Source organism: Prionailurus bengalensis, chromosome C2, assembly GCF_016509475.1.
Source record: "Prionailurus bengalensis isolate Pbe53 chromosome C2, Fcat_Pben_1.1_paternal_pri, whole genome shotgun sequence".
NCBI classification, from domain to species: Eukaryota; Metazoa; Chordata; class Mammalia; order Carnivora; family Felidae; genus Prionailurus; species Prionailurus bengalensis.
Genome location: NC_057350.1, coordinates 83,494,475 through 83,519,112, shown reverse-complemented (window position 1 = coordinate 83,519,112; position 24,638 = coordinate 83,494,475). Strand labels below are relative to the sequence as shown.

The window sequence follows — 24,638 nt, the reverse complement described above, 5'->3', positions numbered from 1 at the left end:
TGCGTGGCTGTGACGTGTTTCGCCCCGCCTGCCTTGGGTGGTGACGCGAGTGGCCACGCCCCCGTGCTGACGTCACCGGCCCGGTTCCCTCTCCGGGGAGCGGCGGCGGACGCTCGGCTCCCACCCCCTCCCCTCTCTCGGGCTCTCCCCTCCCCGGTGGCGGCCGCGGCCCGACCCTCTGCAAGGCGATGGCCCGAGCCCCGAGCGCGGGCTAGCGTGCCTGGGTTCCCGGCCATGGGCTGTATCGGCTCTCGGAGTCCGGCGGGTCAGGGTAAGAGGCGGAGGCCGGGCACGGGTTGGAGAATCGGGCTGCGGCTGCCCGGTGCGCGGGCCGCGGGTGGGTGGGGGCCTTGAGGAAGGGGCCGGTGTCGGGAGGGGGAGGAGCTTGTACCGGGGAGGCGGGCCTGTTAAGAGGAGGGAGCGGAAAGGAGCGGGGAGGGGGCTAAAGCGACTCGGCTTCGCTCCCACGGCCTGCCTGCTTCTGGGTTTTGCAGGGTAGACTCGTGGTCTTTCCGCCTGGATTCCCACCGCTGAAGGTGGCAGGAGGTGCACAGCCTTGGGAGGGGCAAGTTGTCCATGGCAACTGGCCATCCACGCCCACACACTCGCCGCCCCCCAGCCTACACCTCTCCTCTCACTGTCCTGGGAGTGGCTCTCTGCTGGGAACCTGCCTCTTCTAGCTGCGTCCCAATACCCTTAAGGAGGTAGCCTGCAAAGGCTGTCAAGCACCCCAGCACGGAGTTTTTGTACTCCCCCGCCCAGAGTCGGCTAGTTTATGAAGGAGACTGAGGCCCCATTTGGGGCACCTGTGAGCACCTGATCACCTCTCACCTCGTAACTACTATTTTAGTTCCTTTTCCCCACTCCCAACAAAAACATTATCCTACCTTGTGTAGAGAAAGAGGAGCCAGGAGAGAGGCCATCAGGGCTTCCTACAACTGCTGATCCCTGCTGCTTGGGCCTTGGTTCCCATGGATGGTGGGTGGTGCATGCTGTGGCCTGGCCATAGTCCTATGCATCTGAGGTCCAGCAGCCAACTTAAGTGTCCTGGGTTTCTCCAAGCCCAAAGCCAGTCAGCGTTGTTGTTGTTTTTTTTTCCCATGAAGTTGAAGGCTGGGTTTTGGAATGGGTCCTGGGCTTTCAGGGCAGGTGGTCAGTCATACAGGCCTTAGAGTGGTTGGTACTTGAGATGTTTTGAGGTTAAGACTAGCTGAGATTTGTACTTTCCTTGGTTCCCATGAGGAATTCTGGGATTTGTAGTCCTAAATTAACCTCATGGCTTTTGAAACTGAGAAGCAGCAGGCTGCTCTGATCCCTCTGGCCCTGCTAAGGCTTGGGGTTCAGGAAGTCATTCCTCCTGTAGTCAGGGGAGAATTTGGCTGACCTTAGGACTGGCTTTGAGAGCCCTGGTTAGGTACCAGCCTGGGGCCAGGGATGGCCTGTAACCTTGTGTCTTCCTTCTGGTTGGTAGCATTTCTGGGGACCACCAGCTGGCTGAGGCTCAGGGACAGAGACGGCTACTCCAGCTAAAGGTCAGTTGTGATGTACATTGCCTATTGGCACTGTCTAGGGGATGGGCCTCAGCTCCCTGAGCTTCAGAGAGCTCTGCTGGGCCCCTGGCACTCCCACCTCCTCAAAGCCATGAAGCAGGAGTGTTCTCCTTCTGTGACTAGGCACAGGTTCCAAGTGGGGAGGGGACTGGCTCAGCATCCGGAGCCAAAATAAGAATAGAACTGGGAGCTGAGCCTGGAGCAGTTCTGGGCTTTTGGTTCTCTGCATCAACACAGCCAGCATGCCTATGATTTCTGTGCTGGGCAAAATGTTTCTATGGCAGCGTGAAGGGCCTGGAGGACGATGGACTTGTCAGACGAGTCGCAGAGGTGAGACCAGGGACTGTAGATGTGACCTGGGAGGTAAGGGGAAGCTGAGGAATTGGGTGCTCAGGTGGCAAAAGGAAAATTACTCTGGTTTAGATAGTGGGAACCAGGATGATACAAGAACAACCAGGCTGGGGCCAGACAGGGCATCAGGAAAAAAGCCTTAGGGGACTGGGATGAAAGTAAGAAAAAATCATGGGTTTGTCAGAAGAGAAGAGTAAAGAGCTGCATACCAGCTGATGCTGGCGAGAGGAAAGAACCAAGAGAAGGAAGGCAGCAAGGCTGTAAAGGGTCCAAGGTGCTGGTGGGGAGGAGGATGGCGATGGTGGTGGAAGATTGCGGTGTGCTTTCCAAGAGGAATGGGTAGGCCGAGAAACCCAAGATTCAGAATTTATGAAAGTGTAGGTTTCATCCCTAGGGTTCTGACAGTAAAATGTATCCAGAGGAGGAAGGGGGCCAGTGGGCTGCCACAAAGTGGTCCCAGGGGCCTGAAGGTCAGGAATAGGGGCTTTCAGATTTGTGGAGAGCACCAGGTGGTTGCTGATATTGGGAAGGGGAGAGGGAGAGGGGTGAGGAAAAATGATATGGCAGCGCGATAAAAATGAGGATTTTGGCACAAGTGAGAGCCCAGGTGAACAGCCTTTCCCCCACCCCTCAGTGGCCTCGGACCCGGCTTGGGCTGTGGAGTGGATCGAACTTCCTCGGGGCCTCTCTCTATCTTCCTTGGGATCTGCTCGGACCCTCCGAGGCTGGAGCCGATCCTCCCGCCCTTCCTCCGTGGACAGCCAGGACTTGCCAGAGGTGCTGGGCCCCTGGTGTTGGTAGGGGGAAGGGGGGCCGCATTCACATGAAGGGGATCTGTATCCCCCACCTCCGCCTCGACAGCCTGCTTCTGGCTCTCTTTTCCTGCGAGCGGAGGCGCTATCCGGCCGGCGGGGCCCGAGGCCGCCCCCGCGCCGGTCTGCTCTGCTCGGCGTGGTGCCAGCGGGCGGGCTTTGCTCGCGCCTTGGGCGCTGACGTCAGCGCATCCCAGGCCGTATCCCGGGAGATCCTGTTGCATGGTGATGGGTTGCCAGGGAGACACACACCTTTTCTCTGGGCCTGGGCCGCAGCTGCGCGCAGCGCAGCGCCGGGCACGGATGGCGGTGGCTGGGGGCAGTGAGGGGAGGGAGGGAGAGCCAGCCAGGAAACACCCAGCAGGTGCTCCTCCCCCCAGGCCTGGCCGGAAGCTAACGGCGCCACCCTGGGGCCCATGTAAGCCAGGTACTGACGCGGGGGAGGGGGGGGGGGGGCGGTGCGGGCAGAGGGTGGGCCTGAGGTCAAGGGAGGAGGTGGAGTCCCTCTTGTGAGGGGTGGGAGCTAGGCAATGCCAGGGAGGGGTCATGTGCTTTCAACTTCATTCATTCATTGAGGGAAACATTTGACGGGGCTTGCCGAGGAGCACTGAACCAGGTGTAGGGTGGAGGTAGGAACCTAGGTGAATCAGTCAGGCCCTGCCATCCTGAGATCCCTCAGGAGAGATGGAAGGGCAATGCTGAGGTGGGTGTGGGGGCGGGGAGGGGGGTATCTAAGAAGAGACAGAGAGAAGACTGGACTGAAAATATAATAGGAGGTGACACTTGAGTCAGGCCTTAAATGGTAGGGAGCATTTTGTCAGGCAAGGATGGCGTTCTTAGCCCAGGGGAAAGCCAGGTTCCTTTGCCTGGTGGCAGGAGGGATGCTTGCTGACAGGGAAGGTGAAAGTGGGGTTTTATTGGGCAGAGGAGATCTGTCATGGATTCCAAGGCCTGGAAGGAGGCAGGGGGCTCACAGAGTGGGCTCATTCTGTGCCTTGCTGTGAAACTAGGACTTCATTGGACAGCAGAGGAGCCCAGAAAAGATTTTAAATAGGGACACGTGACCAGTTGCATTCCAGGAAAATTATTTGTTTACATTTATACTTTGCCTCATTCACTCAGCCTATGTGTTTAGAAAGGTTACTGTGTACCAGGCACTGTGCTAAACACTGTGGTGCAGCAGTGACAAAAGAGACCAAATTCCTTCAAGAGCTAAAGATCAGTGAGGGAGACCAGCGACAAATAAGGAAACACACAAAGTGGACCATGATTACACACACAGGGTACGTTTATAGAGGATGGTGACTTGTTACAGAAGGAGGATGGAAAACTGGTTGGGTGGCCAGGAAGACCCTTCTGAGGGAATGATGTTTCAGCCAAGACAAAAGATGAGAAGGAGCTAGCCAGCCATGGGGAGGAGGGAGAGGAACACTTACACAACATCCTAGGCTAAGAAAATAGCATGGAATTGGAGGAGCTCATGGGTCTCCAACTATGCTAATCTGGACACGGAGTATTGAGGGCTTGAGGAAGGGAAGGCAGTGGCAGTGGGAGCCGAAAGGATGAGCAAAGCATAGGGGAGAGTTGACGGTCATGCTGAGGCTTGGAGCCAGACTGAATGGGCAAATGCGTGATGCCGAGTAAAGAAGCTGGGGAGCAGGGCCAGATGTGGGAAAAGGTGTTGGGTTTGGTTTGGGTCATGCTGAGTCTGTGGCCCTGGTAGGCTGTAAAAACAGCTGGAGGATTGAGAGGAGATGGTCAAAGAGGAGAGGACCTGGAGGAAGTCCTTGATGCCATAGCTTTCTCCCTTCCTCTTTTTCCTTGTCAAAGGTTCTTGACTTCCCAGATTGCCTCCTTCCCTTTTGGGAGCTGAGAAGGTGGGGCAGGGGTGATAGCTACAGTTCTGCTCCTTTGGGTCCGCCTGGATCTCTGTTGCTCCTTGGGAGCACATAGCTTGCTGGTCCTGGCTTCTTAGCCTCCCTCTTACGTGTCTCAGCAGCCACTGAGACATATGTGCTGCCCTGGCGTCTCTTCCCAGCTCCCATATTCCCTTGACACCTTGGGTGGGTTATGGGCATGTAGGGATGCTACAGAGTGTCAGAGGGGCACTGACTCTCTGATGCTGTCATCCAAGGTGAATGTTGGAGACACAGTCGCGATGCTGCCCAAGTCCCGGAGAGCCCTAACTATCCAGGAGATTGCTGCGCTGGCCAGATCTTCCCTGCATGGTACGCACCCCCTTCCCATACCTTTGGCCACTCTGTCCTTCCTTCTTCCTTTTGCACGTACACATTGGGGACTGTATCCTGTAAGCTCTTGCTGGGATCTCCCTTTTCTTCCCCTTCTCAGATGAATCCCAGCTTCCTCCTCCCATCCAAAGGCACATGTGGACCCAAACTACCACCACCCTTCCACTCCTCTCTCAGATGCTCCCTGGCCTGTGCCCTAACCAGGCCTCCCTCTGCCCCACCTGCAGGTATTTCCCAGGTGGTAAAGGACCACGTGACCAAGCCCACTGCTATGGCCCAGGGCCGAGTGGCTCACCTCATTGAATGGAAGGGCTGGAGCAAGCCAAGCGACTCACCTGCTGCCCTGGAATCAGCCTTTTCCTCCTATTCGGACCTCAGCGAGGGTGAACAAGAGGCTCGCTTTGCAGCAGGTGGGGACAGGAAGGGGTCAGCCACACATTTGTCATAGGGATGCTCCCATTGCCTCACACCTGATGTGGAGGTTGGAGTCTTTCCATACCCCTCTCTCTTTCCTCTCCTCTGTCTCCAAGCTGAGCCCTAGTCTTAATTCTTCCTCTAATGTATTCTGCTAACGAACCTTCTCCGCTAATGAATTCCGTGTCCTCCCCGACAGGAGTGGCCGAGCAGTTTGCCATTGCAGAAGCCAAGCTCCGGGCGTGGTCTTCGGTGGATGGTGAGGATTCTACCGATGAATCCTATGATGAAGACTACCCTGGAGGAACTGACTCAGGTGAGGGGCAGTCCATGCTCATGCCCCTAGCTGGGGTGGGACTGAATGAGAGGCCTTGTGATTCAGAGGCTTTTGGAAGGGGTGGGGTGCAGACCCTGTCCAGGCAGTCCTTGACATTTCCAGGGGCAAGAGGGCTGTCCACGCTCATGGGGGGGCAGTCAGCACCTGGAAATGGAGTAGTTCCTTTCCCATAGGTGCGGAGCCTTCTTTGCCTGTGCCGTTGGCCTTGTAGTCCAGAGACCTCACCGATACCTTCTGTGCAACTGTGTCTCTGGGAGGGTCTGCTGTGCCTCACCTTTCCCTCTCAGGGCAGCCTTCTGGCCAGCTGTGGCGGCACAGATGAGCCACAGCAGCATAGCACCTCACAGGGCCATGGCCCCAGACAAACAGGAAGGCGTGCTGGGCCTGGACCGCCCACAGGGCCATGCTGGCTCATGCTCAGCATCCTCAAATTCCATCTGAGACCTGCCTGTCGGCCTTTCTCTGGGCCAGTGCTTCCAGAGGGGACCCTGCGGGGCTGTGCACAGCTGCACAGCCCTCCTTTCATCTTCCAATCCCCAGACCACATGGCTGACTTTCTCTGTAGCTTCTAGGCTCATGCCTCACAACACTCCCCCCACCCCTACTTCTTTGCCTTTGAAGATTGCCTCCACCAGCCCCCACCCCTCCAGCTAATTAACAGATTCTCCAAGAGCAATACATTCGAGCAGACTAGCAATACATTAGAGTTCTGCTGTGGTCCAGAGGTGACTGATTTGGTTGCCTGAGGCCAAGATGGAGCCCGAAACCATAAATGCTCTCGTTTGATTGAGTTGCAGGCCTGCTTTTTGATCCTTGGTGTAATGATAATAACATTTATCCGAGTCCACCACAACCCCACGTAGAACCTTTGTGCAAATTCAAAAAAGCACCTCTCTCTCTGGTGGGCACGGTCCCATGCTAGGGCATGCTGCTTGATGAGCAGAGGGTGGGCTGAACTTCAGTCCACACTCACTGCCTTGGATAGGCTCCCCTCGTGCAATGGACCACTGGCACAACCATGTGTGGTATCCCTGCATTTATTACTTTCTTACTTTGTGCTACATTCTTTTGTTCTCTCAGCAACCCCATAAGTACGTATATTAGACTCTCCAATTTGCCATTAAGGAAACTGAGGCACCAAGAGGTTAAGTGACTTGCGCAGTTACCCAGCTCCTACCCACTCTCCCCAGAGCTAGGGGTGCCAAGGGTGGAGTGGGGAGAATGTGGCTTCCAGGTTGGTCAATTGACATGGGGCTAGTAGGGCTTAATTCTTTTTTCTCCCCCTGCAGATATGGCTGGGCAGCTGCCCCTGGGGCCCCACCTCCAGGACCTCTTCACTGGCCACCGATTCTCCAGGCCTATGCGCCAGGGCTCTGTGGAGCCTGAGAGCGACTGCTCGCAGACCGTGTCCCCAGAGACCCTGTGCTCTAGTCTGTGCAGCCTGGAGGATGGGTTGCTGGGCTCCCCAGCCCGCCTGGCCTCCCAGCTGCTGGGTGACGAGCTGCTCCTCGCCAAACTGCCCCCCAGCCGGGAAAGTGCCTTCCGTAGCCTGGGCCCATTGGAGGCCCAGGACTCGCTCTACAACTCGCCCCTCATGGAGTCCTGCCTTTCCCCCGCCGAGGAGGAGCCAGCCCCCTGCAAGGACTGCCAGCCTCTCTGCCCGCCACCAGTGGGCAGCTGGGAACGGCAGCGGCAAGCCTCTGATGTAGCTTCTTCTGGGGTGGTGTCCTTAGACGCGGATGAGGCAGAGCCAGAGGAACAGTGACCCAAATCATGCCTGGTGGTGGCATGCGTCCCCTGGCTGCTGCTGGGGGCAGAGCCTCTGTGCCCAAGTGCGGGCTGGAGGCCTCCAGCAGAGCTCCAAAGCCTAGAGGGCTCCTGGGAGCACTCACTCCTCCGTTGTGTGTTTTGCATGAAAGTGTTTGGAGAGGAGGCAGGGGCCAGGCTGGGGGCGCATGTCCTGCCCCCACTCCTGGGGTTTGCCGGGGGTTGCCCGGGGCCCCTGGGGCATGGCTACAGCTGTGGCAGACAGTGATGTTCATGTTCTTAAATCAAAAATGCCACATACACATTTCCTCCTTGGATGATGTGAACCCCTAAGGGGGTGGTTGTGACTGGGCCCTGTGGGGTGGAACGGGAGGGAGCCCGGCCCCCTCTCCCCCTTCCCCGTGCCTCTCTCTTTGCTTCTCTCCACCTCTGAGTCCATGTGCAGTGCTTGACAGACTCCTCCCCCATCCCAGGGCGGGCTGGCTCTTACCCTCCTGGAGCCTAGGATTGAGCCGTTTCCCCCAAGGGCCCCTTGCCCAGCTGGGCTCGTGCTGTGCTTTGCCTCTCCATCATCTCTAAATCTTCTATTTCCTAAAGAGGGGTTTTGGTCTGTTCTTTCAATCGGATATTCTCTGGGAGGCACTGGATTGATGAAGGCATGTACCCTCTGCCCTTTTCCTGGCCCCTTGTAGGATGTGTGGGCAGGATCCCAGCGGCTCACAGCCTGCCTGGCTGCCCTATTCACCGAGTTCTTGTCAGAGTGGAGTTGGGAGAAGGGATGGCTCCACTTGCTACGGAGCTGTGACTTCAATGTTCTTCCAGAGAGGGCCACAAGGGGGCCACGTGGGTGGCTGGGCAGTTGTCTGTGGGGGCCTGAGCCAGGCAGGAATTGTGCCAACAAGTGACAGTCATGTGGGAGTGTCTCTCCTTGGGGAGGGAGGAGGGTAGTGCCTTTCTTGGCTGAATGAAAGGCCAAAGCTATAGCACTGCGGGCCTCTGCCCCAGCTAGCGTGTTGATAACTAAGCAGTGGAGGCCTCTGTGGATCCTGTGTTCCACAGACCGTGAGCTCTGGAGTTTTATGGCTGTGGGGGGTTTGGGTGGCTGCAGAATTCCGAGCCTTGTAGGCTTTGGCAGGTAAGAGGGCCCAAGGTAAGAACAAGAGCTGATGGGCACAGGCATTCTATATATAAGTGGCTCATTAGGTGTTTATTTTGTTCTATTTAAGAATTTGTTTTATTAAATTAATATAAAAATCTTTGTAAATCTCTATATACATCTGGTCATTGGAGGTTCCAGTATAAACCCATCTTAGTTCTACCCGTTTCCCCCTCAAAGGGGGAGCAGGGGTCAAGTGACTCCACCCCTGTCCTGCCAGGGGGATGCTGATCTTCCTGCCCATGGAACACTTGCTACAGGTGGGCACTGGGTCAGATTCCAGGTAGGATGAACCAGGAGGAGCTTGGCACCCCAGGACTGGAAGGGAGGCTAGGGCTCCAGCCTTTAGTGCAGGCGCCTCCTTTCCCAAGGCAGACGGGACAGGAGAGCTTCACGGTCTAGACCAATAGCCACAGCCACTGCCATCCTAGGCCACCCACTGAGGGGGTTCATTGGCACTTGTCATCGCTGTCAGAAGGGCTCCCCTCCCGGGGGAGGCCATGATGGGAGCGGGGCCCCCAGAGTGCATGCACCTCTGTGGTCTCTGTGTCACTGCTGCTGGTGGCACTGTCACGGAAGCTGGCCAGGGGCGGCCGGACTTTGACGCCCTGTGCTGTGACAGAGCCCTCGATAGCCTTCCGGAGCTAGAAAGGGTAGAGGGTCAGATGTGTGGACTCTGAGCTCCCTGCTCAGACTCCACCCCAACACTTACCCCAGGTGAACTGGACACAAACAAGCCTGCATGCCTGTTTGGAAGCAGAAATGGTTTGATGGCCATTATCATCTCACCTCCTTTAGGGTGACGATCCCAATGAGTCGGCCAATACTGGTGACATAAGCATGGTCCACTCCCAGTAGTGAGAAGATGGTGTGAGTCTGCAGGGTGGGGAGAAAATACACTGGACATCATGTACACCATCTACAGGCCAGAGGGCCCCAGGACAAGGCCGGGGTGGGGAATAGGAGTGGTGCCATACACAGATGGGGGGTGGGGAAGGGAGGGCCACCAGAGGGAAAAGAATAATGAGGACATTTCTGCAGCCAGGCCTCAGAAACTTAATAGAGGGCATCTTTAGGTTGCTTATTTGGTGGAGAAACAGAGGAAGGATTCTTCATCCCATGTTAGAAAGAGGATGATGGAGGACAGAACAACTGTTCAAATGTGACATGTAATGATTGGCCATGCACTGAGCGAGATCTTTCTGAAATTAGTAACTTCAGTACTGTTCTGAGACACCCATTCTACAGGAGAGGCAGTATGAGGCTCAGTGGTGAAGTGACTTTGCAGCTCCAGGAGTTTTCATCCCTCTATAGAAGGATAGTTTTTACTCCTCTACAGCCCTGCTCCTGTGCAGATGTCCAATCAGTCACAGAGGTATCTGGCAGGGAGGTTCCATATCCTTTAGGGGTACTGGCCCTGAATTTTGTGCCTCTCACCCCACTTTAGTAGCTGACACATGCTTCCCATTTGCCTCCAGCAGGCTGGCAGTTAAAATGTCCTTTACCGTGGCTCTGACATTTCAATCATGGCCTGAAGCACTCTACGTCTCGCATACAGTTTGCCTTTTCTGGGGCCCAAGTAGCATCCCAGGTGCTGTTGAGATGTAGCTTGAAGTCCAGGGAAACAACAGTCAACCACAAACTCCCATGTCTTTCTGGCTTTGGACTCTCCCCCCAACTTTCAAATGTAATCACCAAGGGCTCAGGAATTGTCAACCAGTTCTCCTTGTGTTCTAAGTAGATTTTCTTGGGCCAGATGTCTTGAAAAACACTACTGACACAGCAGTTCCTGGAATTTTTGGCCTATCACTTATCGCAGTGTTTTCAGTTTACTTGTAAAGTCTCTTGGCTTAATGTTTGAATCAAAATGGGCATTAATAACCCAGCTTTTTGAATACTAGTTACTCAGAACTCATTATAGCCATCTGAAAGCTTCAAAAATATTTTCTTATACAGTTGCTAAATCATTAGAGGGCTTCCAGAGCTTTCCTAACTCTCCATTTAAGGCATGACAGTACTTATAAAGCAGTTAGAAGTTCAGTTTTAGAATAAGCTTCTCTACGTTCCTTCAATACCTTTGTCATAACTTGTTGGGGTTACCAAGTTCTTCCTCATATCTAACTTGAATCCTACATGCTACATGTTACCTTTTAGTTTCCTCATCTGACTTCAAAGGGAAACCTATATTATCAGATTTTCTGTTTTAATAATCCACTAGCTTTGTCTTCTTATGGTTTAATAATCCCTCTATCTTCTCCCAAGGATCCTATTAAATTGTTCCCCTGGATTTTCTTTTTCTCCACAATCTTAATTAGAATGAGCTTCTGGTGGACTCTATGCCTTTTAGGTTTGCAAACCACTGGTCCCGGGCAGTCACCAAGCCTTGCCGATCTGCTTCCTGAACATCTTGGCCATGCTGATTCCCTCACTATCCTTACCAGGACCAGGCCACAACATCCTCATGGGTTCTGCTTTTGGTCTCCCTTCCCTTCAGCATGGCTCTGCCATCCTATGAGCCTTCTCAAACTTGAGTTAGAGCCCATACTCCCCAGAATAGCCCACAAGACTCTGCCTAAGGCCATCCCAGCTGGTCTCAGATTCTGCTAGACACTCTAGCTTCCAGCCTCACATAATCACTCATCTTCTTCTGAAAACACCAATTTCTTGGACACTTCAACCCTTCCCTCAAGTCCCCCGCTGTCTGCCTCTTAGTATAAGCAGTAGTAGAAGTCATTCCTCACATATATTGAACTCTTACTATGGCCAGGCACTGTTCTAAGTATCCCATATCAAGTCCTTTATCCAAAGAAAAACCTATGATGTAGGTACTCTGAGCCCCATTCTACAGATAAGGAAAGCGAAGCACAGAGAGGCTAAGAAATTTGCCAAGGCTACACAGCTAGCTAACACATGGCAGGCTGAGGATTTAGGTAAAGCCGGGCTGGCTTAGCTTTGGCATCCTAGCCTCCCCTGCCCCTGCTTGTCTGCAGGTGGCTTCAGAATGAATGTGGCAAGTAGCTGGTATGGCTGGCAAGCTCTAGTCTCATAGGTCCCTAAATAGTCTCCAGTGGATTCCCTCTCCCCGTGAATGTTCCCCTCCTGAACTTGACTGGGCTACTACTAATTGATTCTTCAGGCCTACAAGGCCATTTTGAATTCTCATCTTTTATGTTCTTATCACTTCCAGTTCTTTGTACTTTTGTTAGTCGGTTTCTCAAAGGCTTCTTCTCTTCCTCTGATTTTTAAGTTTGTAACAAACACCTACTTTGTTCTTTTTCATTTTAATTTAATTAGACACCAGGGAGCCCATTGGAGGGCCTGTACATCTTGGGCTTGGGAACAGTGAATTGACAGGGAGAGGGACAGCGTGGCCTTCTGAAAGAATCCTGGGATTGTGGCCAGGGAATCTGGGCTCTGGGCCTGGCTCTGCTGTACTGACTTAGGCAAGTGACCTCTTCACTGCCTCAGTCTCCCCATGTATTAAAATGGTTAAATCCCCAGGCTTTTGGGTCAAACCATCTTGGATTCCAGTCTGATTGCGCTGCTTACTAGCTGTGTGACCTTAGGCAACTTGCTTAACTTCTCTGAATTTCAGTGTCCTCATCTATAAAAACTGGAATATCACAGTATCCATTTTACAGTCCAGTTGTGAGGATTAAATTAAACGTGTGTAGAGCTTAGCAAGTGGCTGGCACATAGTGGACACTATAAAAAATGGCAACACGATAGAAAAGCTTTAGAGTTCTTAGGAAGAAAGGCTTTAAATAAAAACTCAGTGTATTCTCAGGTCTATATATATTTTTCTTGCAACTGTACTGTAGTTCCCCAGTCACTTTGATGTGATGTCTTTACCCAAAGGCTTTTAAGTTCCGTTATTACCGTTTGCTTTTTTTTTTTTTTTTTTTTTTTTAAATTACCTTTTGCTTTTCTCTTTCTTTGTGCCCTGTCCTTCCTGGCCCAGCCCCTGCTTGTCTGGGCTCTTAGGCTCAGCTTGCACCTCGGCTAGCTGCTGGAGCTGCAGACCTTGGGAGTATTCCTCCACTGCCTACATCCCCATGCCCTGGAGGCTTGCACGTTGAAATCTGTCAACAATTTGGCTAAAATGCTCGGCTCGGTTTCTACCCCAGCACCCTGCTGGGTGTGCCTGCACTTCCTGCCTTCGCTTAGAAGCCTGAAGATGCCCAATGAGGCCACTGTCCATGCTGGGGAGGCCCCGAGAAAGTCCTCCACAGAGAGCCCCAGCCCTCCTTGAGTGTCAGCCTCACCCTCCACCAACCTGTCTGCACTCAAGTTTTCTCCCCTTGTCTGTAGGCCATTTTGCCCTTCTACTGAGCTATCTTCCTGTGTACCTACCAGTTTTCCTTTGGCTTACATTATTAAGTCAGACTTTCTGGGGTCTGACATTCCAAGCCCCCCACTGGGCGTTTCTCATCTTTGTTTATCTCTTCTCTGCAGTGTCCCCACCCCTACTTGGATATTTGCTAGCTTGTTTATTAGAGTTTCTTATCCTGCCTGTTTCTCACCCATTTTTTTTTCAGTTGTGGGTGTATCAGCCTTGTTGGGTGCTGGCAGTCTCCTGCCTGGCTCTGACCCTGGCCTGGCCCTCTGGCTTCCACCCAGCTCAAACCCTGTCTTTGTTGCTGCTTTGGCCCAGAGTTCCCTGGGGGCAAGGCTGAGCAGAGGAAAAATGATGCCTGCGGTAGGCAGGAACAGGCTAAGGGGCCCTGACTCCCGGCCTCCCATCCTTTAAGGTAATATGTTTGAAACACAGCACAGAGCCCACCCTCTGCTACCCTGTTTCCCCCCACCTGCCTGAGTCCAAACTGTGGGAGGACCTAGATCCCCACCCTGTGCTCCTGAGAGCTCAGGGCAGCCCCTGGCGACTGACCCTACCTTGTGCAAAGAGGTCCGCTCCACCAGCTGGAAGGGGGCAGGGTCAATTTTGCAGTCGCTGAAGTTGACAGGTTCATCTAGTTGCTGTTCCTCCCACTCCAGAATCTGAGAGGATGAGACAGAGGATTAGGGGGAAGGTGCCAATAGCTGCTCTCACCTTCCTGAAAGCTGGCTCCCCCTTTTCCCACCCAATGGTCCCTCCCATGGGGACAGCAGCCAAGATGATGACTGAACACTCCCAGGAAGAAACAGGGTCCAGAGTCCAGTCACACCTTACCTCCTCAGGGGTCATCTCGCCTTCCAAGTCTGAGTCACTCTAGGAGAGAGGGACAGAGGTTGGCAGCTAGTGGCTGGGGGAGGTGGGTGTACCCCCCCGGCTTGGGGAGGCTTATCCCGCTAGCCCACAGCCCTCCCTGTCCAGTGCTCCTGAGCTGCAGGAAGAAAGTGAACACTTACCGCCAGGGAGATTCGGACCCGCTTCAGCTTGCGCTTGTCACATGATTCGGACTTCTCCAACTTTGTTAGAGCCAGAGAGAAGAGGAGTTGATGTTACAGGGAGGGAGGTGAGGGTTAAGTGGTGGAGCTGAGAGGAAGAGCACACAGCAGGGACAGAGCTGACATCTAGGAGGGCAGAAGAGCAGGGACAATGGAGGCAGGCTCTGTAGGGTTAATGGAGGGGTGGTCTCAGTGTCAGAGAGAGAGCTGGAAAGAAAGAGACAGAGACTCTGACTACTCACCTCTGAAGCAGCCTCGGGGGGTGGACTGCCACAGAAGAGGCTCCTGAGGGCGATGCCTGCCTGCTCCATGTTCCCTGTGTTCCCAAACACAAGGCCCCGGGGGCAATGTCATCTTTGAGGGCGAGGACCAGGAGAGGTGAGGAGGGCAAGAGGAGAGGTGTCCTGGTTCTATCCCTGGCCCATCTGGGCAGCCTCTTAGCTGGGATGTGCTCAAGCAAAAAGGTTGGGTAGGGCTCCCACTGGATCTCAGGGGCCGTACTCTGGCTCTGCCAGTGGGAGAGAGGCCCACCTGTGGGACTCTCCCCGAGGTTCATGGTGTTGCTGGGCCCCCTCTTGAGAGCAGGCTTCAGGGGCTTGTGAGTCTCCCCCCGGGCTGCAGGGAAACCCGAGTCCTCTGTGTTCACCTGCAGAGGCAGGAAGGGGCTGGTGAGGCTATGGCCCCAGATCACTTCTGTATTGCCCTCCCAGTCTACGTGACATCTGGGAAGATTGTGCGGTTGTGGGGTTCTCCTGCTCACCTGGAAGCGGACGGAGGTCTCAGGGCTAGGGGGACTCTCCTGATCGGACGGTGGAGAGGTCTGGGCATTTCGATGCTCCTGCATGTACTGCCGTCGGCGGGCTGGGCTCAGCTGCGCCCCCAGCAATGCCACCACCTGTGAGCGCTCAATGGAGCCCAGGAGGATCATGGACTCTGGGTAGAGCAGGTGGGAGGACTCAGGAGCTGGGGGTGAGGCCCTCCTACTCACCCCCGGCCTTCTTTCACACCCAGAGTGGGGTCTTGGACACAGACCACGCACCAGAGGGAACCCCTGGCTGGCAAATGCTGGCCCAACCAAGGAGACTGGTTCTGAGCTCCTGTTCCCTCCCTCTTCCTGAGCAGCAACCCTGGGAGATGCCCCTAGCACCAGGGATCCCTCCTGGTCTCACCAGGGGATTCCACTAGGGCCAACATGCGGCCCTTGGTCCTGTGCAGTGCTAATCGAAGGTCCCGGAAGGTGCAGCTGAGGGCCACGTGGGGAACATCCCGCACCATGATGTCCTCCACTCGCATCCGGTACTGCCTGAGGGTAGAGAAAGGCACTTAGTTTGTGATCATGATGGGGAAGGGATCCCAGAGCACTACCATCAGGGCCATAAGAAGGCCCCAGAGCCCATGGGGACAAGGGCTAAGAGCCAAGGAGTATTTCTGCCTTCATTTGATCAGGTGGGGCTAGCTGCGGCTTCCCCAGGATGTGGACAGGGCAGCTCTGGCCAGGAGAGAGCAAGGTGGCTGGTCTCCCAGCTTCACTGTCTGAGGACTTTGCTGGAGGTGGGTCTGAGGGGGTCCTTCTGACCCTCACCCGCACCCCCCTTGTCGCCCAGCCCTCCATACTGGTGGCGGCCCCAGCCCAGTTCAGGCAAATAGGGCAGTTTCTTGATCCGGATGATGCTGTCATAAAGTGAGGGCTGTAGGCTCTGGGCAACGGCGTTGGCCAGGATGACGGCAATCATGACGGGTAGGATGTGGGCAATCTGGCCTGTGAGCTCGAACACGATCACAGCCGTGGACACTGTGTGTGTCACTGCTCCTGCCAGTGCAGCTGCCCCTGGAGGTAGCCATCTTCAGTCACCTCAGGGTGCTCAGGTCCCAGATGACCCTCCCCATCCAGGGATGGTCCTCTGGGGGCCTTTCAGGTCGCCCAGTACACTACCGGGGACCTGCCAGGCCGCCCAGTACACTACCCGGGACTGGCTTCTGCATCTGAGCGAAGCCGGGTTCCTGCCAGCAGGGGGCACCAGAACCTCAGACCCTGTGGCCAGGGGTCTTGGGAGACAGATGGGGACCTGGAGCACTTACCCACCACTGCATAGCCACCAGGCACAATCCGGTAGGTGCTGCCGTCAGTGTGAATCCCATCTGGAAACCAGGCAGCCATGCTTTCGCCCACCAGACGCCCAAATGCTGCTCCTTCAGGGAGGGGGGTGGGAAGAGAAACAGGTAGTGGAGGGGGAGGGTGGGGGCACTAGGAAGAGAGAGGGTCAGAAGGTGGGGGAGGGGCCAGTGGGTCATTCAGTACAGGGGACAGTCAGGGGGTGGGGTTGGGGCTGAGGCTGGACCAAAACCCACTCCCAGGCAGAGAGGGGACGGCGAGTGGGTGGGAAGGTTGAGGCTAGGAGAATAGGCAGCTGAAGACTCACCAATGACAAAGACTGGCATGAAGGCCCCACAGGGCACTGGGATGGTGGTGGCCAGTGCAGACATCCAGAACTGCAGGCAGGAGGTGGTTCAAACAGGTAGAGGCACTGCCAGGCCCCAGGCAGCCCCCAGCTTCACCCTGGGGCGTCTACCTTCCTTATCAATCAGGCACAAGCTCCCAGCTATCCCAGAATCCCCCAGGATCAAAGAAAGGAAGACTCCAGAACCAGATGGCTTGGGTTCAAATCTTACTCTGCGGTCTAGCTCTGGGACAATTATGTAACCTCTTTGTGCCTTGACTTCCCATCTTAAAAAAAGGGCTACTGATAGTACCTTTCTCATAGTGTTGTGAGACTTGAATGACTATATGGAAAGTGCTTAGAACAATGTCTGGCACCTAGGAAGCCCAGGTTGGCATTAGCTCTACACATGTAAGAGCCCTACCTTCATGAGAATGAAGATGACCAGGGTGAGGAAGACGTTGGCACGTGGTGGGCTCCAGGCCTGTGAGGTTCCTGGTGGCTCTAGCTCCTCTACCAGGCCCTGGCGGACCCACGTCCGGTTGTCAAACAGGGTGACCAGAGTCTCTTTCTGTGAGAGCTGTAGGTGAACACGGTGCCTCAGGCTGGGGAACAGCCAGGATGAAGGGAAGGGGCCCAAAGGAGGGCAGAGACTGTTGGCTTTAGAGGGGATATATCCCAAGGGAAAGCACGAGTGTCTGTTCTGCCTGGAGTTACCTGTCCGGCCATGAACTGTCCAAACCCAGGGGGGAAGGTCAGAGTGGAGATGAGCAGGGTCACCAGAGCTGGGAAGAGCAGGCGCCTAGAGATATAGGTTTCACAACATCAAACATGGGTGGTGTACCTACTACAGACTGGTAACAGTCTGGGTGCCCTCACATACCTCAGGGCTGAGGTCGCAGCAGAGCCTTGTGCTTACATAAAAGCACACAGTTCTGAGAGAAGGTCCCTTTTGCTGTTCGTGATATGATGGACCCAAGGGTGATGGCTGTCTGGGGTTATTATAAGCCCAAATGCCTTTCTGTTGGCCCTCGATTCCCCAAGTAGGTAGCAGAAATCCAACCCATTCCAGCCCTCTCTTGGACACTTCTGAGCTGTGACTCCTCTCTATGCTCTCAGAAGCCCAGCCAAAGGGCACACTGTGTGACAGTATGGAGAAGTTTATGCCTTTGTTTCTCTCTGGTGACTTAGAGTGAAGGTCAATGTTGGGAAAAGCTACGGTCACTCATGAAGTTGACCAAAGGTGCCAGAGGGAACAGGTTTAGTGGGCTGCCCTTTCTCTGAAAGACATCAGTCCCAAAAGTCCCGTCTCGGGCCTTCCCGCTCCCAATCCTCAAGTTCACAAATGAGAGAGTTAAGCTCTGGAGATTAAAAAATCTCACCCATTTCTGTGCTTCAACGGGGTGGGGGTGGGGGGGGGAGAAACTAAGGCTCAAACACTCTCCAGGGAGCAGTGCCATCTGTCCAGGCCAAGGGCCTAAGGAAGCCTTAGGGTTTTTGTTGTTGTTGTTGTTTAATGTTTATTTTTTTTGAGAGTGTGACTGGAAAAGGCAGAGAGAGATGGAGACACAGAATCTGAAGCAGGCTCCAGGCTCTGAGTTGTCAGCACAGAGTCCAATGTGAGGGTCAAATTCACGAGCTGTGAGATCATGACCTGAGCCGAAATCAGATGCTTAACTGACTGAGCCACCCAGGTGTCCCGGAAGCCTTAGTCTTTTCAAAAAAAAAAAAAAGAAAAAAAAAATATATATTTAAATATTTACTTATCTGTTTGTTTATTTTTTAAGAGACAGAGCACAAGTAAGTGAGGGGCAGAGAGAGAGAGAGAGAGAGAGAGGGAGAGAGAGTGTGGAGCCTGGAGTGGGGCTTGAGCTCATCTGATGCGGGGCTCGAACTCAAGAACCATGAGTTCGTGACCTGAGCTGAAGTAGGATTCTTAACCGACTGAGCCACCCAGGTGCCCCTTTAAATTTTATTTTTAAATACTCCCTACACTCAGTGTGGGGCTCAAACTTACAACCCCAAGATCAAGAGTCACATGCTCTCCCGACTGAGCTAGCCAGGTGCCCCATGGAAGTCTTAATCTTTGATGTGAAGTGCCTTGACTAAAAATTCAAAAGTGCCAATTTTGAGGTAATTCATATAAAAGCCAAAATGTTCAATCGTTCCGGAAAACACCATTGGCTGATTTTCTCAATGAAGTGCTATCTTTAACTGGGCTACTCTTTGCCACAGTAGGGTGGCCCTCTCACCCTACTGTGACCATCGCACAACTCAGAGAGGAGCCCAGGTCCAACTCACTTCTTCATGAGGAAGCGGTTGATGGTTTTCTGCTTCCGCATCACCTGGACAATCTTCCGGTTCAGGTAGACAAAGAGCGCTCCCCCAAAGCCACTAGCAATACTAGAGAGGGGAGAAGTACCAGGGTGAAAGGGGGTCTTCCCTCTTCTACCGCCTCCTCTCCGATGCACCCCAGCTCCCTGAGCTCCCCTCACCCAATGACAGCAAAGGCCGGCAGCTCCTGGAGGTCAAAGGGGAAGTCAAGCCGGAATCGGGTTTTGAAGAGAGCCGTAATTGTCTCTGAAAGGAAAGCAGAGTAGCAAAGGGAGGCAGGTGTAGTGTTGAGGGCCCTCACCTGAGCCATCTCAGGGGTTCCTCTCGTCCCCCAGGTCTCCCCCACCTTCATCACGGTTCCAGACCGCCAGGACCCGGAAGATGAAGGCACTGAAGGTGGCAGCAAAGAAGCCTCGCCAGTAGTTCCGCACAGCGAAGAAGGTGGAGGTGACCTCAATGCTGAATAGGACGCCTGTGAGGGGGCAAAGCAGAGTGCCACATGAGGCCTGGGCCCTGCCTGAGGACTCAGACCCAGATGAGAGGGGCAAAGGAGGTGAGGCCAGGGGCAGGGCTGAGGGGCTGGACTGACCGCCTACCTCCAATAGGTGCTGCAAAGCAGCAGCCTACTCCCACGGCACAGGCAGCAGCCAGCATCTCTGTGTTCCGGGATTCATTCTGGCAAGAGTGGTGGAAATGGGTGTCAGCGTGGCCTCAGCAGCCTCCCCTCCCCCTCTGCTTTCCCCCAGGGTCTCCCTTACCTCATAGATGCCCCCAAAGAGGGAGAGGAACTTGCTGAGCAGGGCAGCACACATGCTGGCGATATGCACAAAAGGGCCCTGGGGGTGTGGGAGCAAATGGTGAGTGGGGAAGGAGCACACCTTGACCTTGGCCTATCTTCTTCCCCCACTGGGTCAGACTCCTTCTATCCCCAATCTGGAGTTACCTCTTTGCCAAGGGGCATCCCGCTGCCCAGGGCACAGGTCAGTCCAATGACCTTAGCTACAAAGGTCTTCAGGGTGAGGTATTCCTTCAGCACCACTCCTCGCAAGATGGTCTTCATCTCAGGGATGCCAGACCCTGGAGAAGTTATGGTCCCAGGAGAGTCATTTGATGTGCCCATTTCAGGAGGTCCCATCACTGCCCTCCCCTTCTTTCTTACTGTACCGACAGCCTGAGGAGCCAGGATCTGTGTGAATCCAGCTGAGAAAGTGATGAGAACGATGGGGTAGGTGACCCAGGCCAGGTACTGGAGCAAGAGGCTGGTGTTCAAGCCTCGGGACATCCACTGTTGAGCTGTGGGGAGATGAGCTGCTGGACCCTAGATGCACACACCCAGTCCCCACCTAGCCACTGGGACACACTGATATGACAAGCTGTCCCAGGGAGAATCGATCCATCACAGACAGCCTGGGCAAGAGGGGTAGGGAGGCGGCCTTACAGGGCATTCATTGGGACAAAGATCACAACAGGGAAGAGGGGCAGTTCGAGAAGGGAGGCAAGAAGTTGTGGCCTATGGGAGTGGCAGTCATTATGCCTGAAGAGGAGGCAGTCAGGCTGGCTGGGGAAAGTGGTCAGTGGCCAAGTAGCCAAGATGCTTGGACAAGTGTGGCATGGAGAGAGCAGGTTGGTTCTTCCCAGCCTTCCCCTTGCCAGCCCTTGTCCTTACCCTGCAGACAGGCAGCGATGGCATAGTCCATGGCCCAGCTGACCAGAGCCATGAGGAGCCCCAGCAGGACCAGGAAGATCCAGTCTTCACCAACCCTGGACACTAGGAACTTATGGCAGCGTACGGAACAGACTGGGAGCAGGGAAGGGAAGAATGGAGCGGGGATGGGGGGGAGGCTAGCACCAAAGTATTCCCACCTCTGCTCCCCAACCCTCAACCTCCCAATGGGTAGCTCTAATGGCCTCTGTCCCCCTTAGCACAGCACAGCACAGCACAGCACAGCACAGCACAGCCAGGTCTCCTGCCCCAACCCAGGTCTCACTGCGGCATCGGGCGCAACGGCTCTGTCCATATTCCAGGAGCTCTGGGGGAGCCCGAGGGGAAGGTGGACCCCTCCAGGTCTCGGGCCCTCCCAGGCGAATCCGAGCAGCTTCCTCTTTGGCAAAGGCCCCAAGGTCCTGAGTATACCGGCCATACATCTGAGGAACAGGGAATATGGGGACATTAGCAGATGTGCGCTGAGTGGGGACCCCTGCATCAATTCCCCTTCTCCCAGACTCTATATTATATGCCCCTTCTTGAACCCACAGTTTCCACTTTGGCTTGGGGTGTGGAAACAATGCACATTACAGACTGTGGGGGCTGTCCTGGCCAGAGTAATGGGGACAGCCAAGGTACAGGGCACAGCACTGGGGGTGGCAGAATAATCGTCCTCTTCTCACAGGCCTGCCCAGGGAGCATGGAGGAGGAGGAGTGGGAGGGAAGGCCCCAGAGGAGGAAAAGATGGAAAAACCTAAGGCAGTCTGAAAGTGGGAGGAAGGAAGGTCAGAGAATAAGGGATGGTCAAGGACGGAAGGGTAACAATGAGGGCCTCATGGAGCTGGGGGCAGCTGAGTTGGGCCTAAGAGCAGGCGGGGCCTCAATCCTTATCACGTTCCCGCTTGGCCTCTAGCCTGTGACCAACTCAGCTGCACCCTTCCCATCCACCGTAATCCCCTTGTCCCCATTCTCCACCCCTAACCACCCCCCCCTCCCCAGCCTGCCAGTCCAGCTGGGAGTAGAGTCTCTGGGTGGGTGGAGAATGCTGGTGGCTTCAGTCCCACTCTGGAGCTGCCCTGAGTCCAGTGGTGGGTTGGGGCCGGCAGAAGCTGATGGCTGGGCTGTGACTGGGGATGTTGGGGTGCTGGGATGGGAGAGTGAGAGTCGCTGAGCCTCAGCTAGACCTGCCAAGCTGGGCGTGTGTTGGGGGGTGGGGAGGAGTAGATTCCGGCTGCCACCCGCAGAGCTTCGGGACACAAAGGGCTCCTGTTGGGGCTGGGGTTGGTGGTGGGGGGGAGGGAGGGAAAGATAGAGACAGAGCAAGAGAGTGATAGAGAATGAGGAAAGGGAGGAGAGGGAAAGGGAAAAAGAGAAGCCAGGGGAAAGGCAGAGAAGAGAAAGGAGAAGAGAGGGGAAGAAGGAAGGAGGAAAAGAGAGAAAGAAAGTAGAGTACAAAGAGGCAGACACAGTGTAGGAGGGGGAGGTGAGTGTGTGTGAGAAAGACAAAGGGATTAGAAGGAGAAGGGGGAGAGGCTGGAGCAGAGAGTGTTCGGGAGACAGCATGACCCTGAGGATTCGTTCCAGAGATAGAGACCAGGCAAAGGAGGTGGAGATGTGGCTGGTGCAACAGATAGACACCATTTCAGAGGTCAGGTGCCTGGCTTCTTTGACCAAAGCCCCATTCTCAGCCAGGACAGATTGACAGACACCTCCCCCACAATGCGAAGGCTTGCCCCTCTCCCCTGGCTCCACCCCCGCCCCTGCCACCTCTCCCTGTCATCCTGTTTCATCCAGTCTCTCTCTTATAACAGGGCACCTCCCAGCCCCAGCTACAACCCAGGACCCCTCCTCCTGGAGAGGCTCCCTCCCAGCCTCCTTCCAGAGCAAATTCCAACCCAAGCTGGTAAAAAGGAGCCACGGGCCCACTCCCTTCCCTAGAGTTTGGGTCCTCCGCCTAGTGACACAAGAAGGGGCAAAAGGCTTCTCAAATGCTAAGTTGTAATGGTAGCCATGAGTCAGCTCACAGCCCCAGGACCCCTGCTTTTAATGAGGTCAAGGGACACCCCTGAAGTGGGTGGGGGCTGGATACCCAGTCAGCATGGACAAAGGTCCCAATTCCCACACCCATTCTCGCTTGACCCATCCTCCCTAAAGCTCCTGTACCAAGAGTGGGGGGGCGGTGTACAGGAAAAGCTCTTTCCCCCCAGAGAATCCCCTGAGGGCTTCTTGCCAATGCTGGGTTGCCAGTCCCCCAGGGGTAAGGGCTGGGGGCTAGGTTTGGGTCTGAGCCATCTTTCCACACAGTCTTGTTTCTAATTCTAGTACAGTGCCACACACTTAGTGGGGATAGAGGGAATGTCTTGGATGGTGGAGATAGGAGGGTAGAGAGAAAAAGTTCAAGGGTGTGAGTGGTGCTGGGGAGGGACAGTGGGGTGCTGAGACTTCAGTCCAGGAGGAGCAGAGAAAACGTGTGTATGTGGGGGTGGTAAAGAGAAGGACACCTGGGACAAGCACCTGATGTCCTTGTCCTCTGCAGCCCCCTCCCCACCCCCCACCCCCCTTAGCTCTCCAGCCTCTCAGGCCCTCGAGCCTCAGTTTCCCCAGCTCACTTCTGGGGCGGGCTTAGGGTAGGCCCCCGGGCCTCGCGCTTCCAAGGAGAACCCAGAGCAGCGGTACCGGAGTGCACTCCTGAGGGTTCCGCTCGGCTTCACTTACCAGGGTCTGCTCGTACTGCAGCGCCCGCGGCTCCATCCCTTCCGCCACAGTCGCGGCCGACGCGGCCGCCATCTCCGCCCACAGTCCTCTGGCCTCCCGGTGCGGCTCGGGCTCGGGCCCGGACTCGGCTCCCGGCCGGCAGAGCCCGCGCCGGCACCCGTCCCGTCCCCGCCGCCCGGGCGGCCGAGTGCAGAGTGCGGCGGGCCCCGTGCAGGCGCTTCGGGCTCAACCTCCAGCTCGCGTCCCCTCCTCGGCGGGCGGGCCGAGGGCGGTGCCCTCTTGTGCTGCTCCGCCCGCCGGGCCATCCACAGGGGCCGGCCCAGCCGGGCGGGGGTCTGCGTTGAGGCCGCCTCCGAGGCTCCGGGGAGGCGGCAGGGGGCGCTTGGAACGTGCTAACCTGCGCTCCCTCTGCTCAAAGGCCGGGAACTGAGAGGGGCAATTGGGGCCAAGCGGGGGCGGGTCCGCTGGCACGTGGAAGGGCCGGGCCAGGCCCGCGGCGCCTAGTGCCGGAGCAGGAGGAGCCGGAGACGCTGGGGCTCAGCAGGGCCTGGGGCCGGGGTCTGCTGAACCGTTTAATCAGATTCTTTGCGCTCAATCTCTCAGGAGTGGCGCCCTCTCTTGCTTCTCCGGAGGGGCCAGACGGGCCTGGCAAGGCCCTTCTGCTCCGTCGAGGGTGAGAAGCAAAGCTGAAGGGACTCGTTGGGAGACGCCAGGCCCAGACAGCGGGCGTGAGGGGGTGATGCTCGGAACTGAGACTCTCGATCTCTTTCATCCTCTTTCCTCCTCCTTCCCTTACCTGCTGGTCCTCTTGGGAGTCGCACCTGGAGTAACCCGGCCTGTGGGGTGCACCAGGGTGGAGGTGGGGAGGGAAGGTGACGGGCTGAGGCCGGAGGGAAGAGATGTCTAGGTGCCGGGAGGCCGCTCCTGGGAGGAGGGTGTGGGCGTACAGAGGTCGCTTTTCCTTGGCAGGTCCCAAGGAGAAACTCGAGTAGCTACTGACGTCTCACCACCATGGGGAACAGCCTGCTGGGGATCTGCATTCTCTACCAGGGTCTAAAGAAGGATAGAGCAGAGGGTGGGGTGAGCACAGAGTGGATGGGCAGTGTAAGAGATTGTGTCAGGGGAGAGGCTCGGGCCCAGGAAACAGGCAGTGTGCGGGAGAAGGCAGGATCAGGATGAGGGGGCATGTGGGAGGCACAGGCGGTGCCCAGGAGGGAGGACGGTGCCCAGGAAGAGGGCAGTGTGAGAGGAAGGGGCAGTATAAGGGAGGAGCTGGTATTCGTGGGAGAGGATAGCGCCAGGATGAAGGGGCATGTAGATCAGCGTCTGGAGGGAGAAGGCAGTGGTGGGGCAACAGGTAGTACCAAGCGGAAGGGGCAGTGCTCCGGAGGAGAGCAGTGTGATGAGGTTAATGCCAGGCTG

The 24,638-nt window shown here is 55.6% G+C and overlaps 2 protein-coding genes across 8 annotated transcripts; one reads left to right on the top strand and one right to left on the bottom strand.

Moving 5' to 3' along the window:
• Positions 1-72: 72 nt before the first annotated feature.
• FAM131A (family with sequence similarity 131 member A) lies at positions 73-8,748 on the top strand. 5 transcript variants are annotated; one of them, XM_043594738.1, is made up of 6 exons: positions 74-271; positions 2,536-2,678; positions 4,848-4,941; positions 5,190-5,372; positions 5,576-5,692; positions 7,003-8,748. In XM_043594738.1, exons 1-6 carry the CDS (start codon positions 235-237, stop codon positions 7,476-7,478), a joined length of 1,050 nt encoding a protein of 349 aa, XP_043450673.1. In that variant the 5' UTR covers positions 74-234; the 3' UTR covers positions 7,479-8,748. The 5 variants fall into 5 exon arrangements, with proteins under 5 accessions (XP_043450677.1, XP_043450673.1, XP_043450674.1 ...); XM_043594737.1 differs by lacking the exon at positions 74-271 and adding an exon at positions 1,609-1,880; XM_043594742.1 differs by lacking the exon at positions 2,536-2,678 and having other exon boundaries at positions 73-271.
• Positions 8,669-23,853, bottom strand: CLCN2 (chloride voltage-gated channel 2). 3 transcript variants are annotated; one of them, XM_043594729.1, is made up of 24 exons: positions 23,217-23,851; positions 20,785-20,941; positions 20,463-20,594; positions 19,961-20,089; positions 19,740-19,873; positions 19,555-19,632; positions 19,393-19,471; positions 19,143-19,268; positions 18,958-19,042; positions 18,764-18,865; positions 17,180-17,264; positions 16,887-17,042; positions 16,445-16,514; positions 16,104-16,214; positions 15,639-15,852; positions 15,194-15,327; positions 14,785-14,957; positions 14,556-14,670; positions 14,267-14,340; positions 13,986-14,045; positions 13,807-13,845; positions 13,530-13,634; positions 9,426-9,512; positions 8,669-9,280 (listed from the first exon to the last, which is right to left on the bottom strand). In XM_043594729.1, exons 1-24 carry the CDS (start codon positions 23,286-23,288, stop codon positions 9,086-9,088), a joined length of 2,712 nt encoding a protein of 903 aa, XP_043450664.1. In that variant the 5' UTR covers positions 23,289-23,851; the 3' UTR covers positions 8,669-9,085. The 3 variants fall into 3 exon arrangements, with proteins under 3 accessions (XP_043450664.1, XP_043450666.1, XP_043450667.1); XM_043594731.1 differs by lacking the exon at positions 13,986-14,045 and having other exon boundaries at positions 23,217-23,853; XM_043594732.1 differs by lacking the exon at positions 20,463-20,594 and having other exon boundaries at positions 23,217-23,853.
• Between the last annotated feature and the right edge of the window lie 785 nt (positions 23,854-24,638).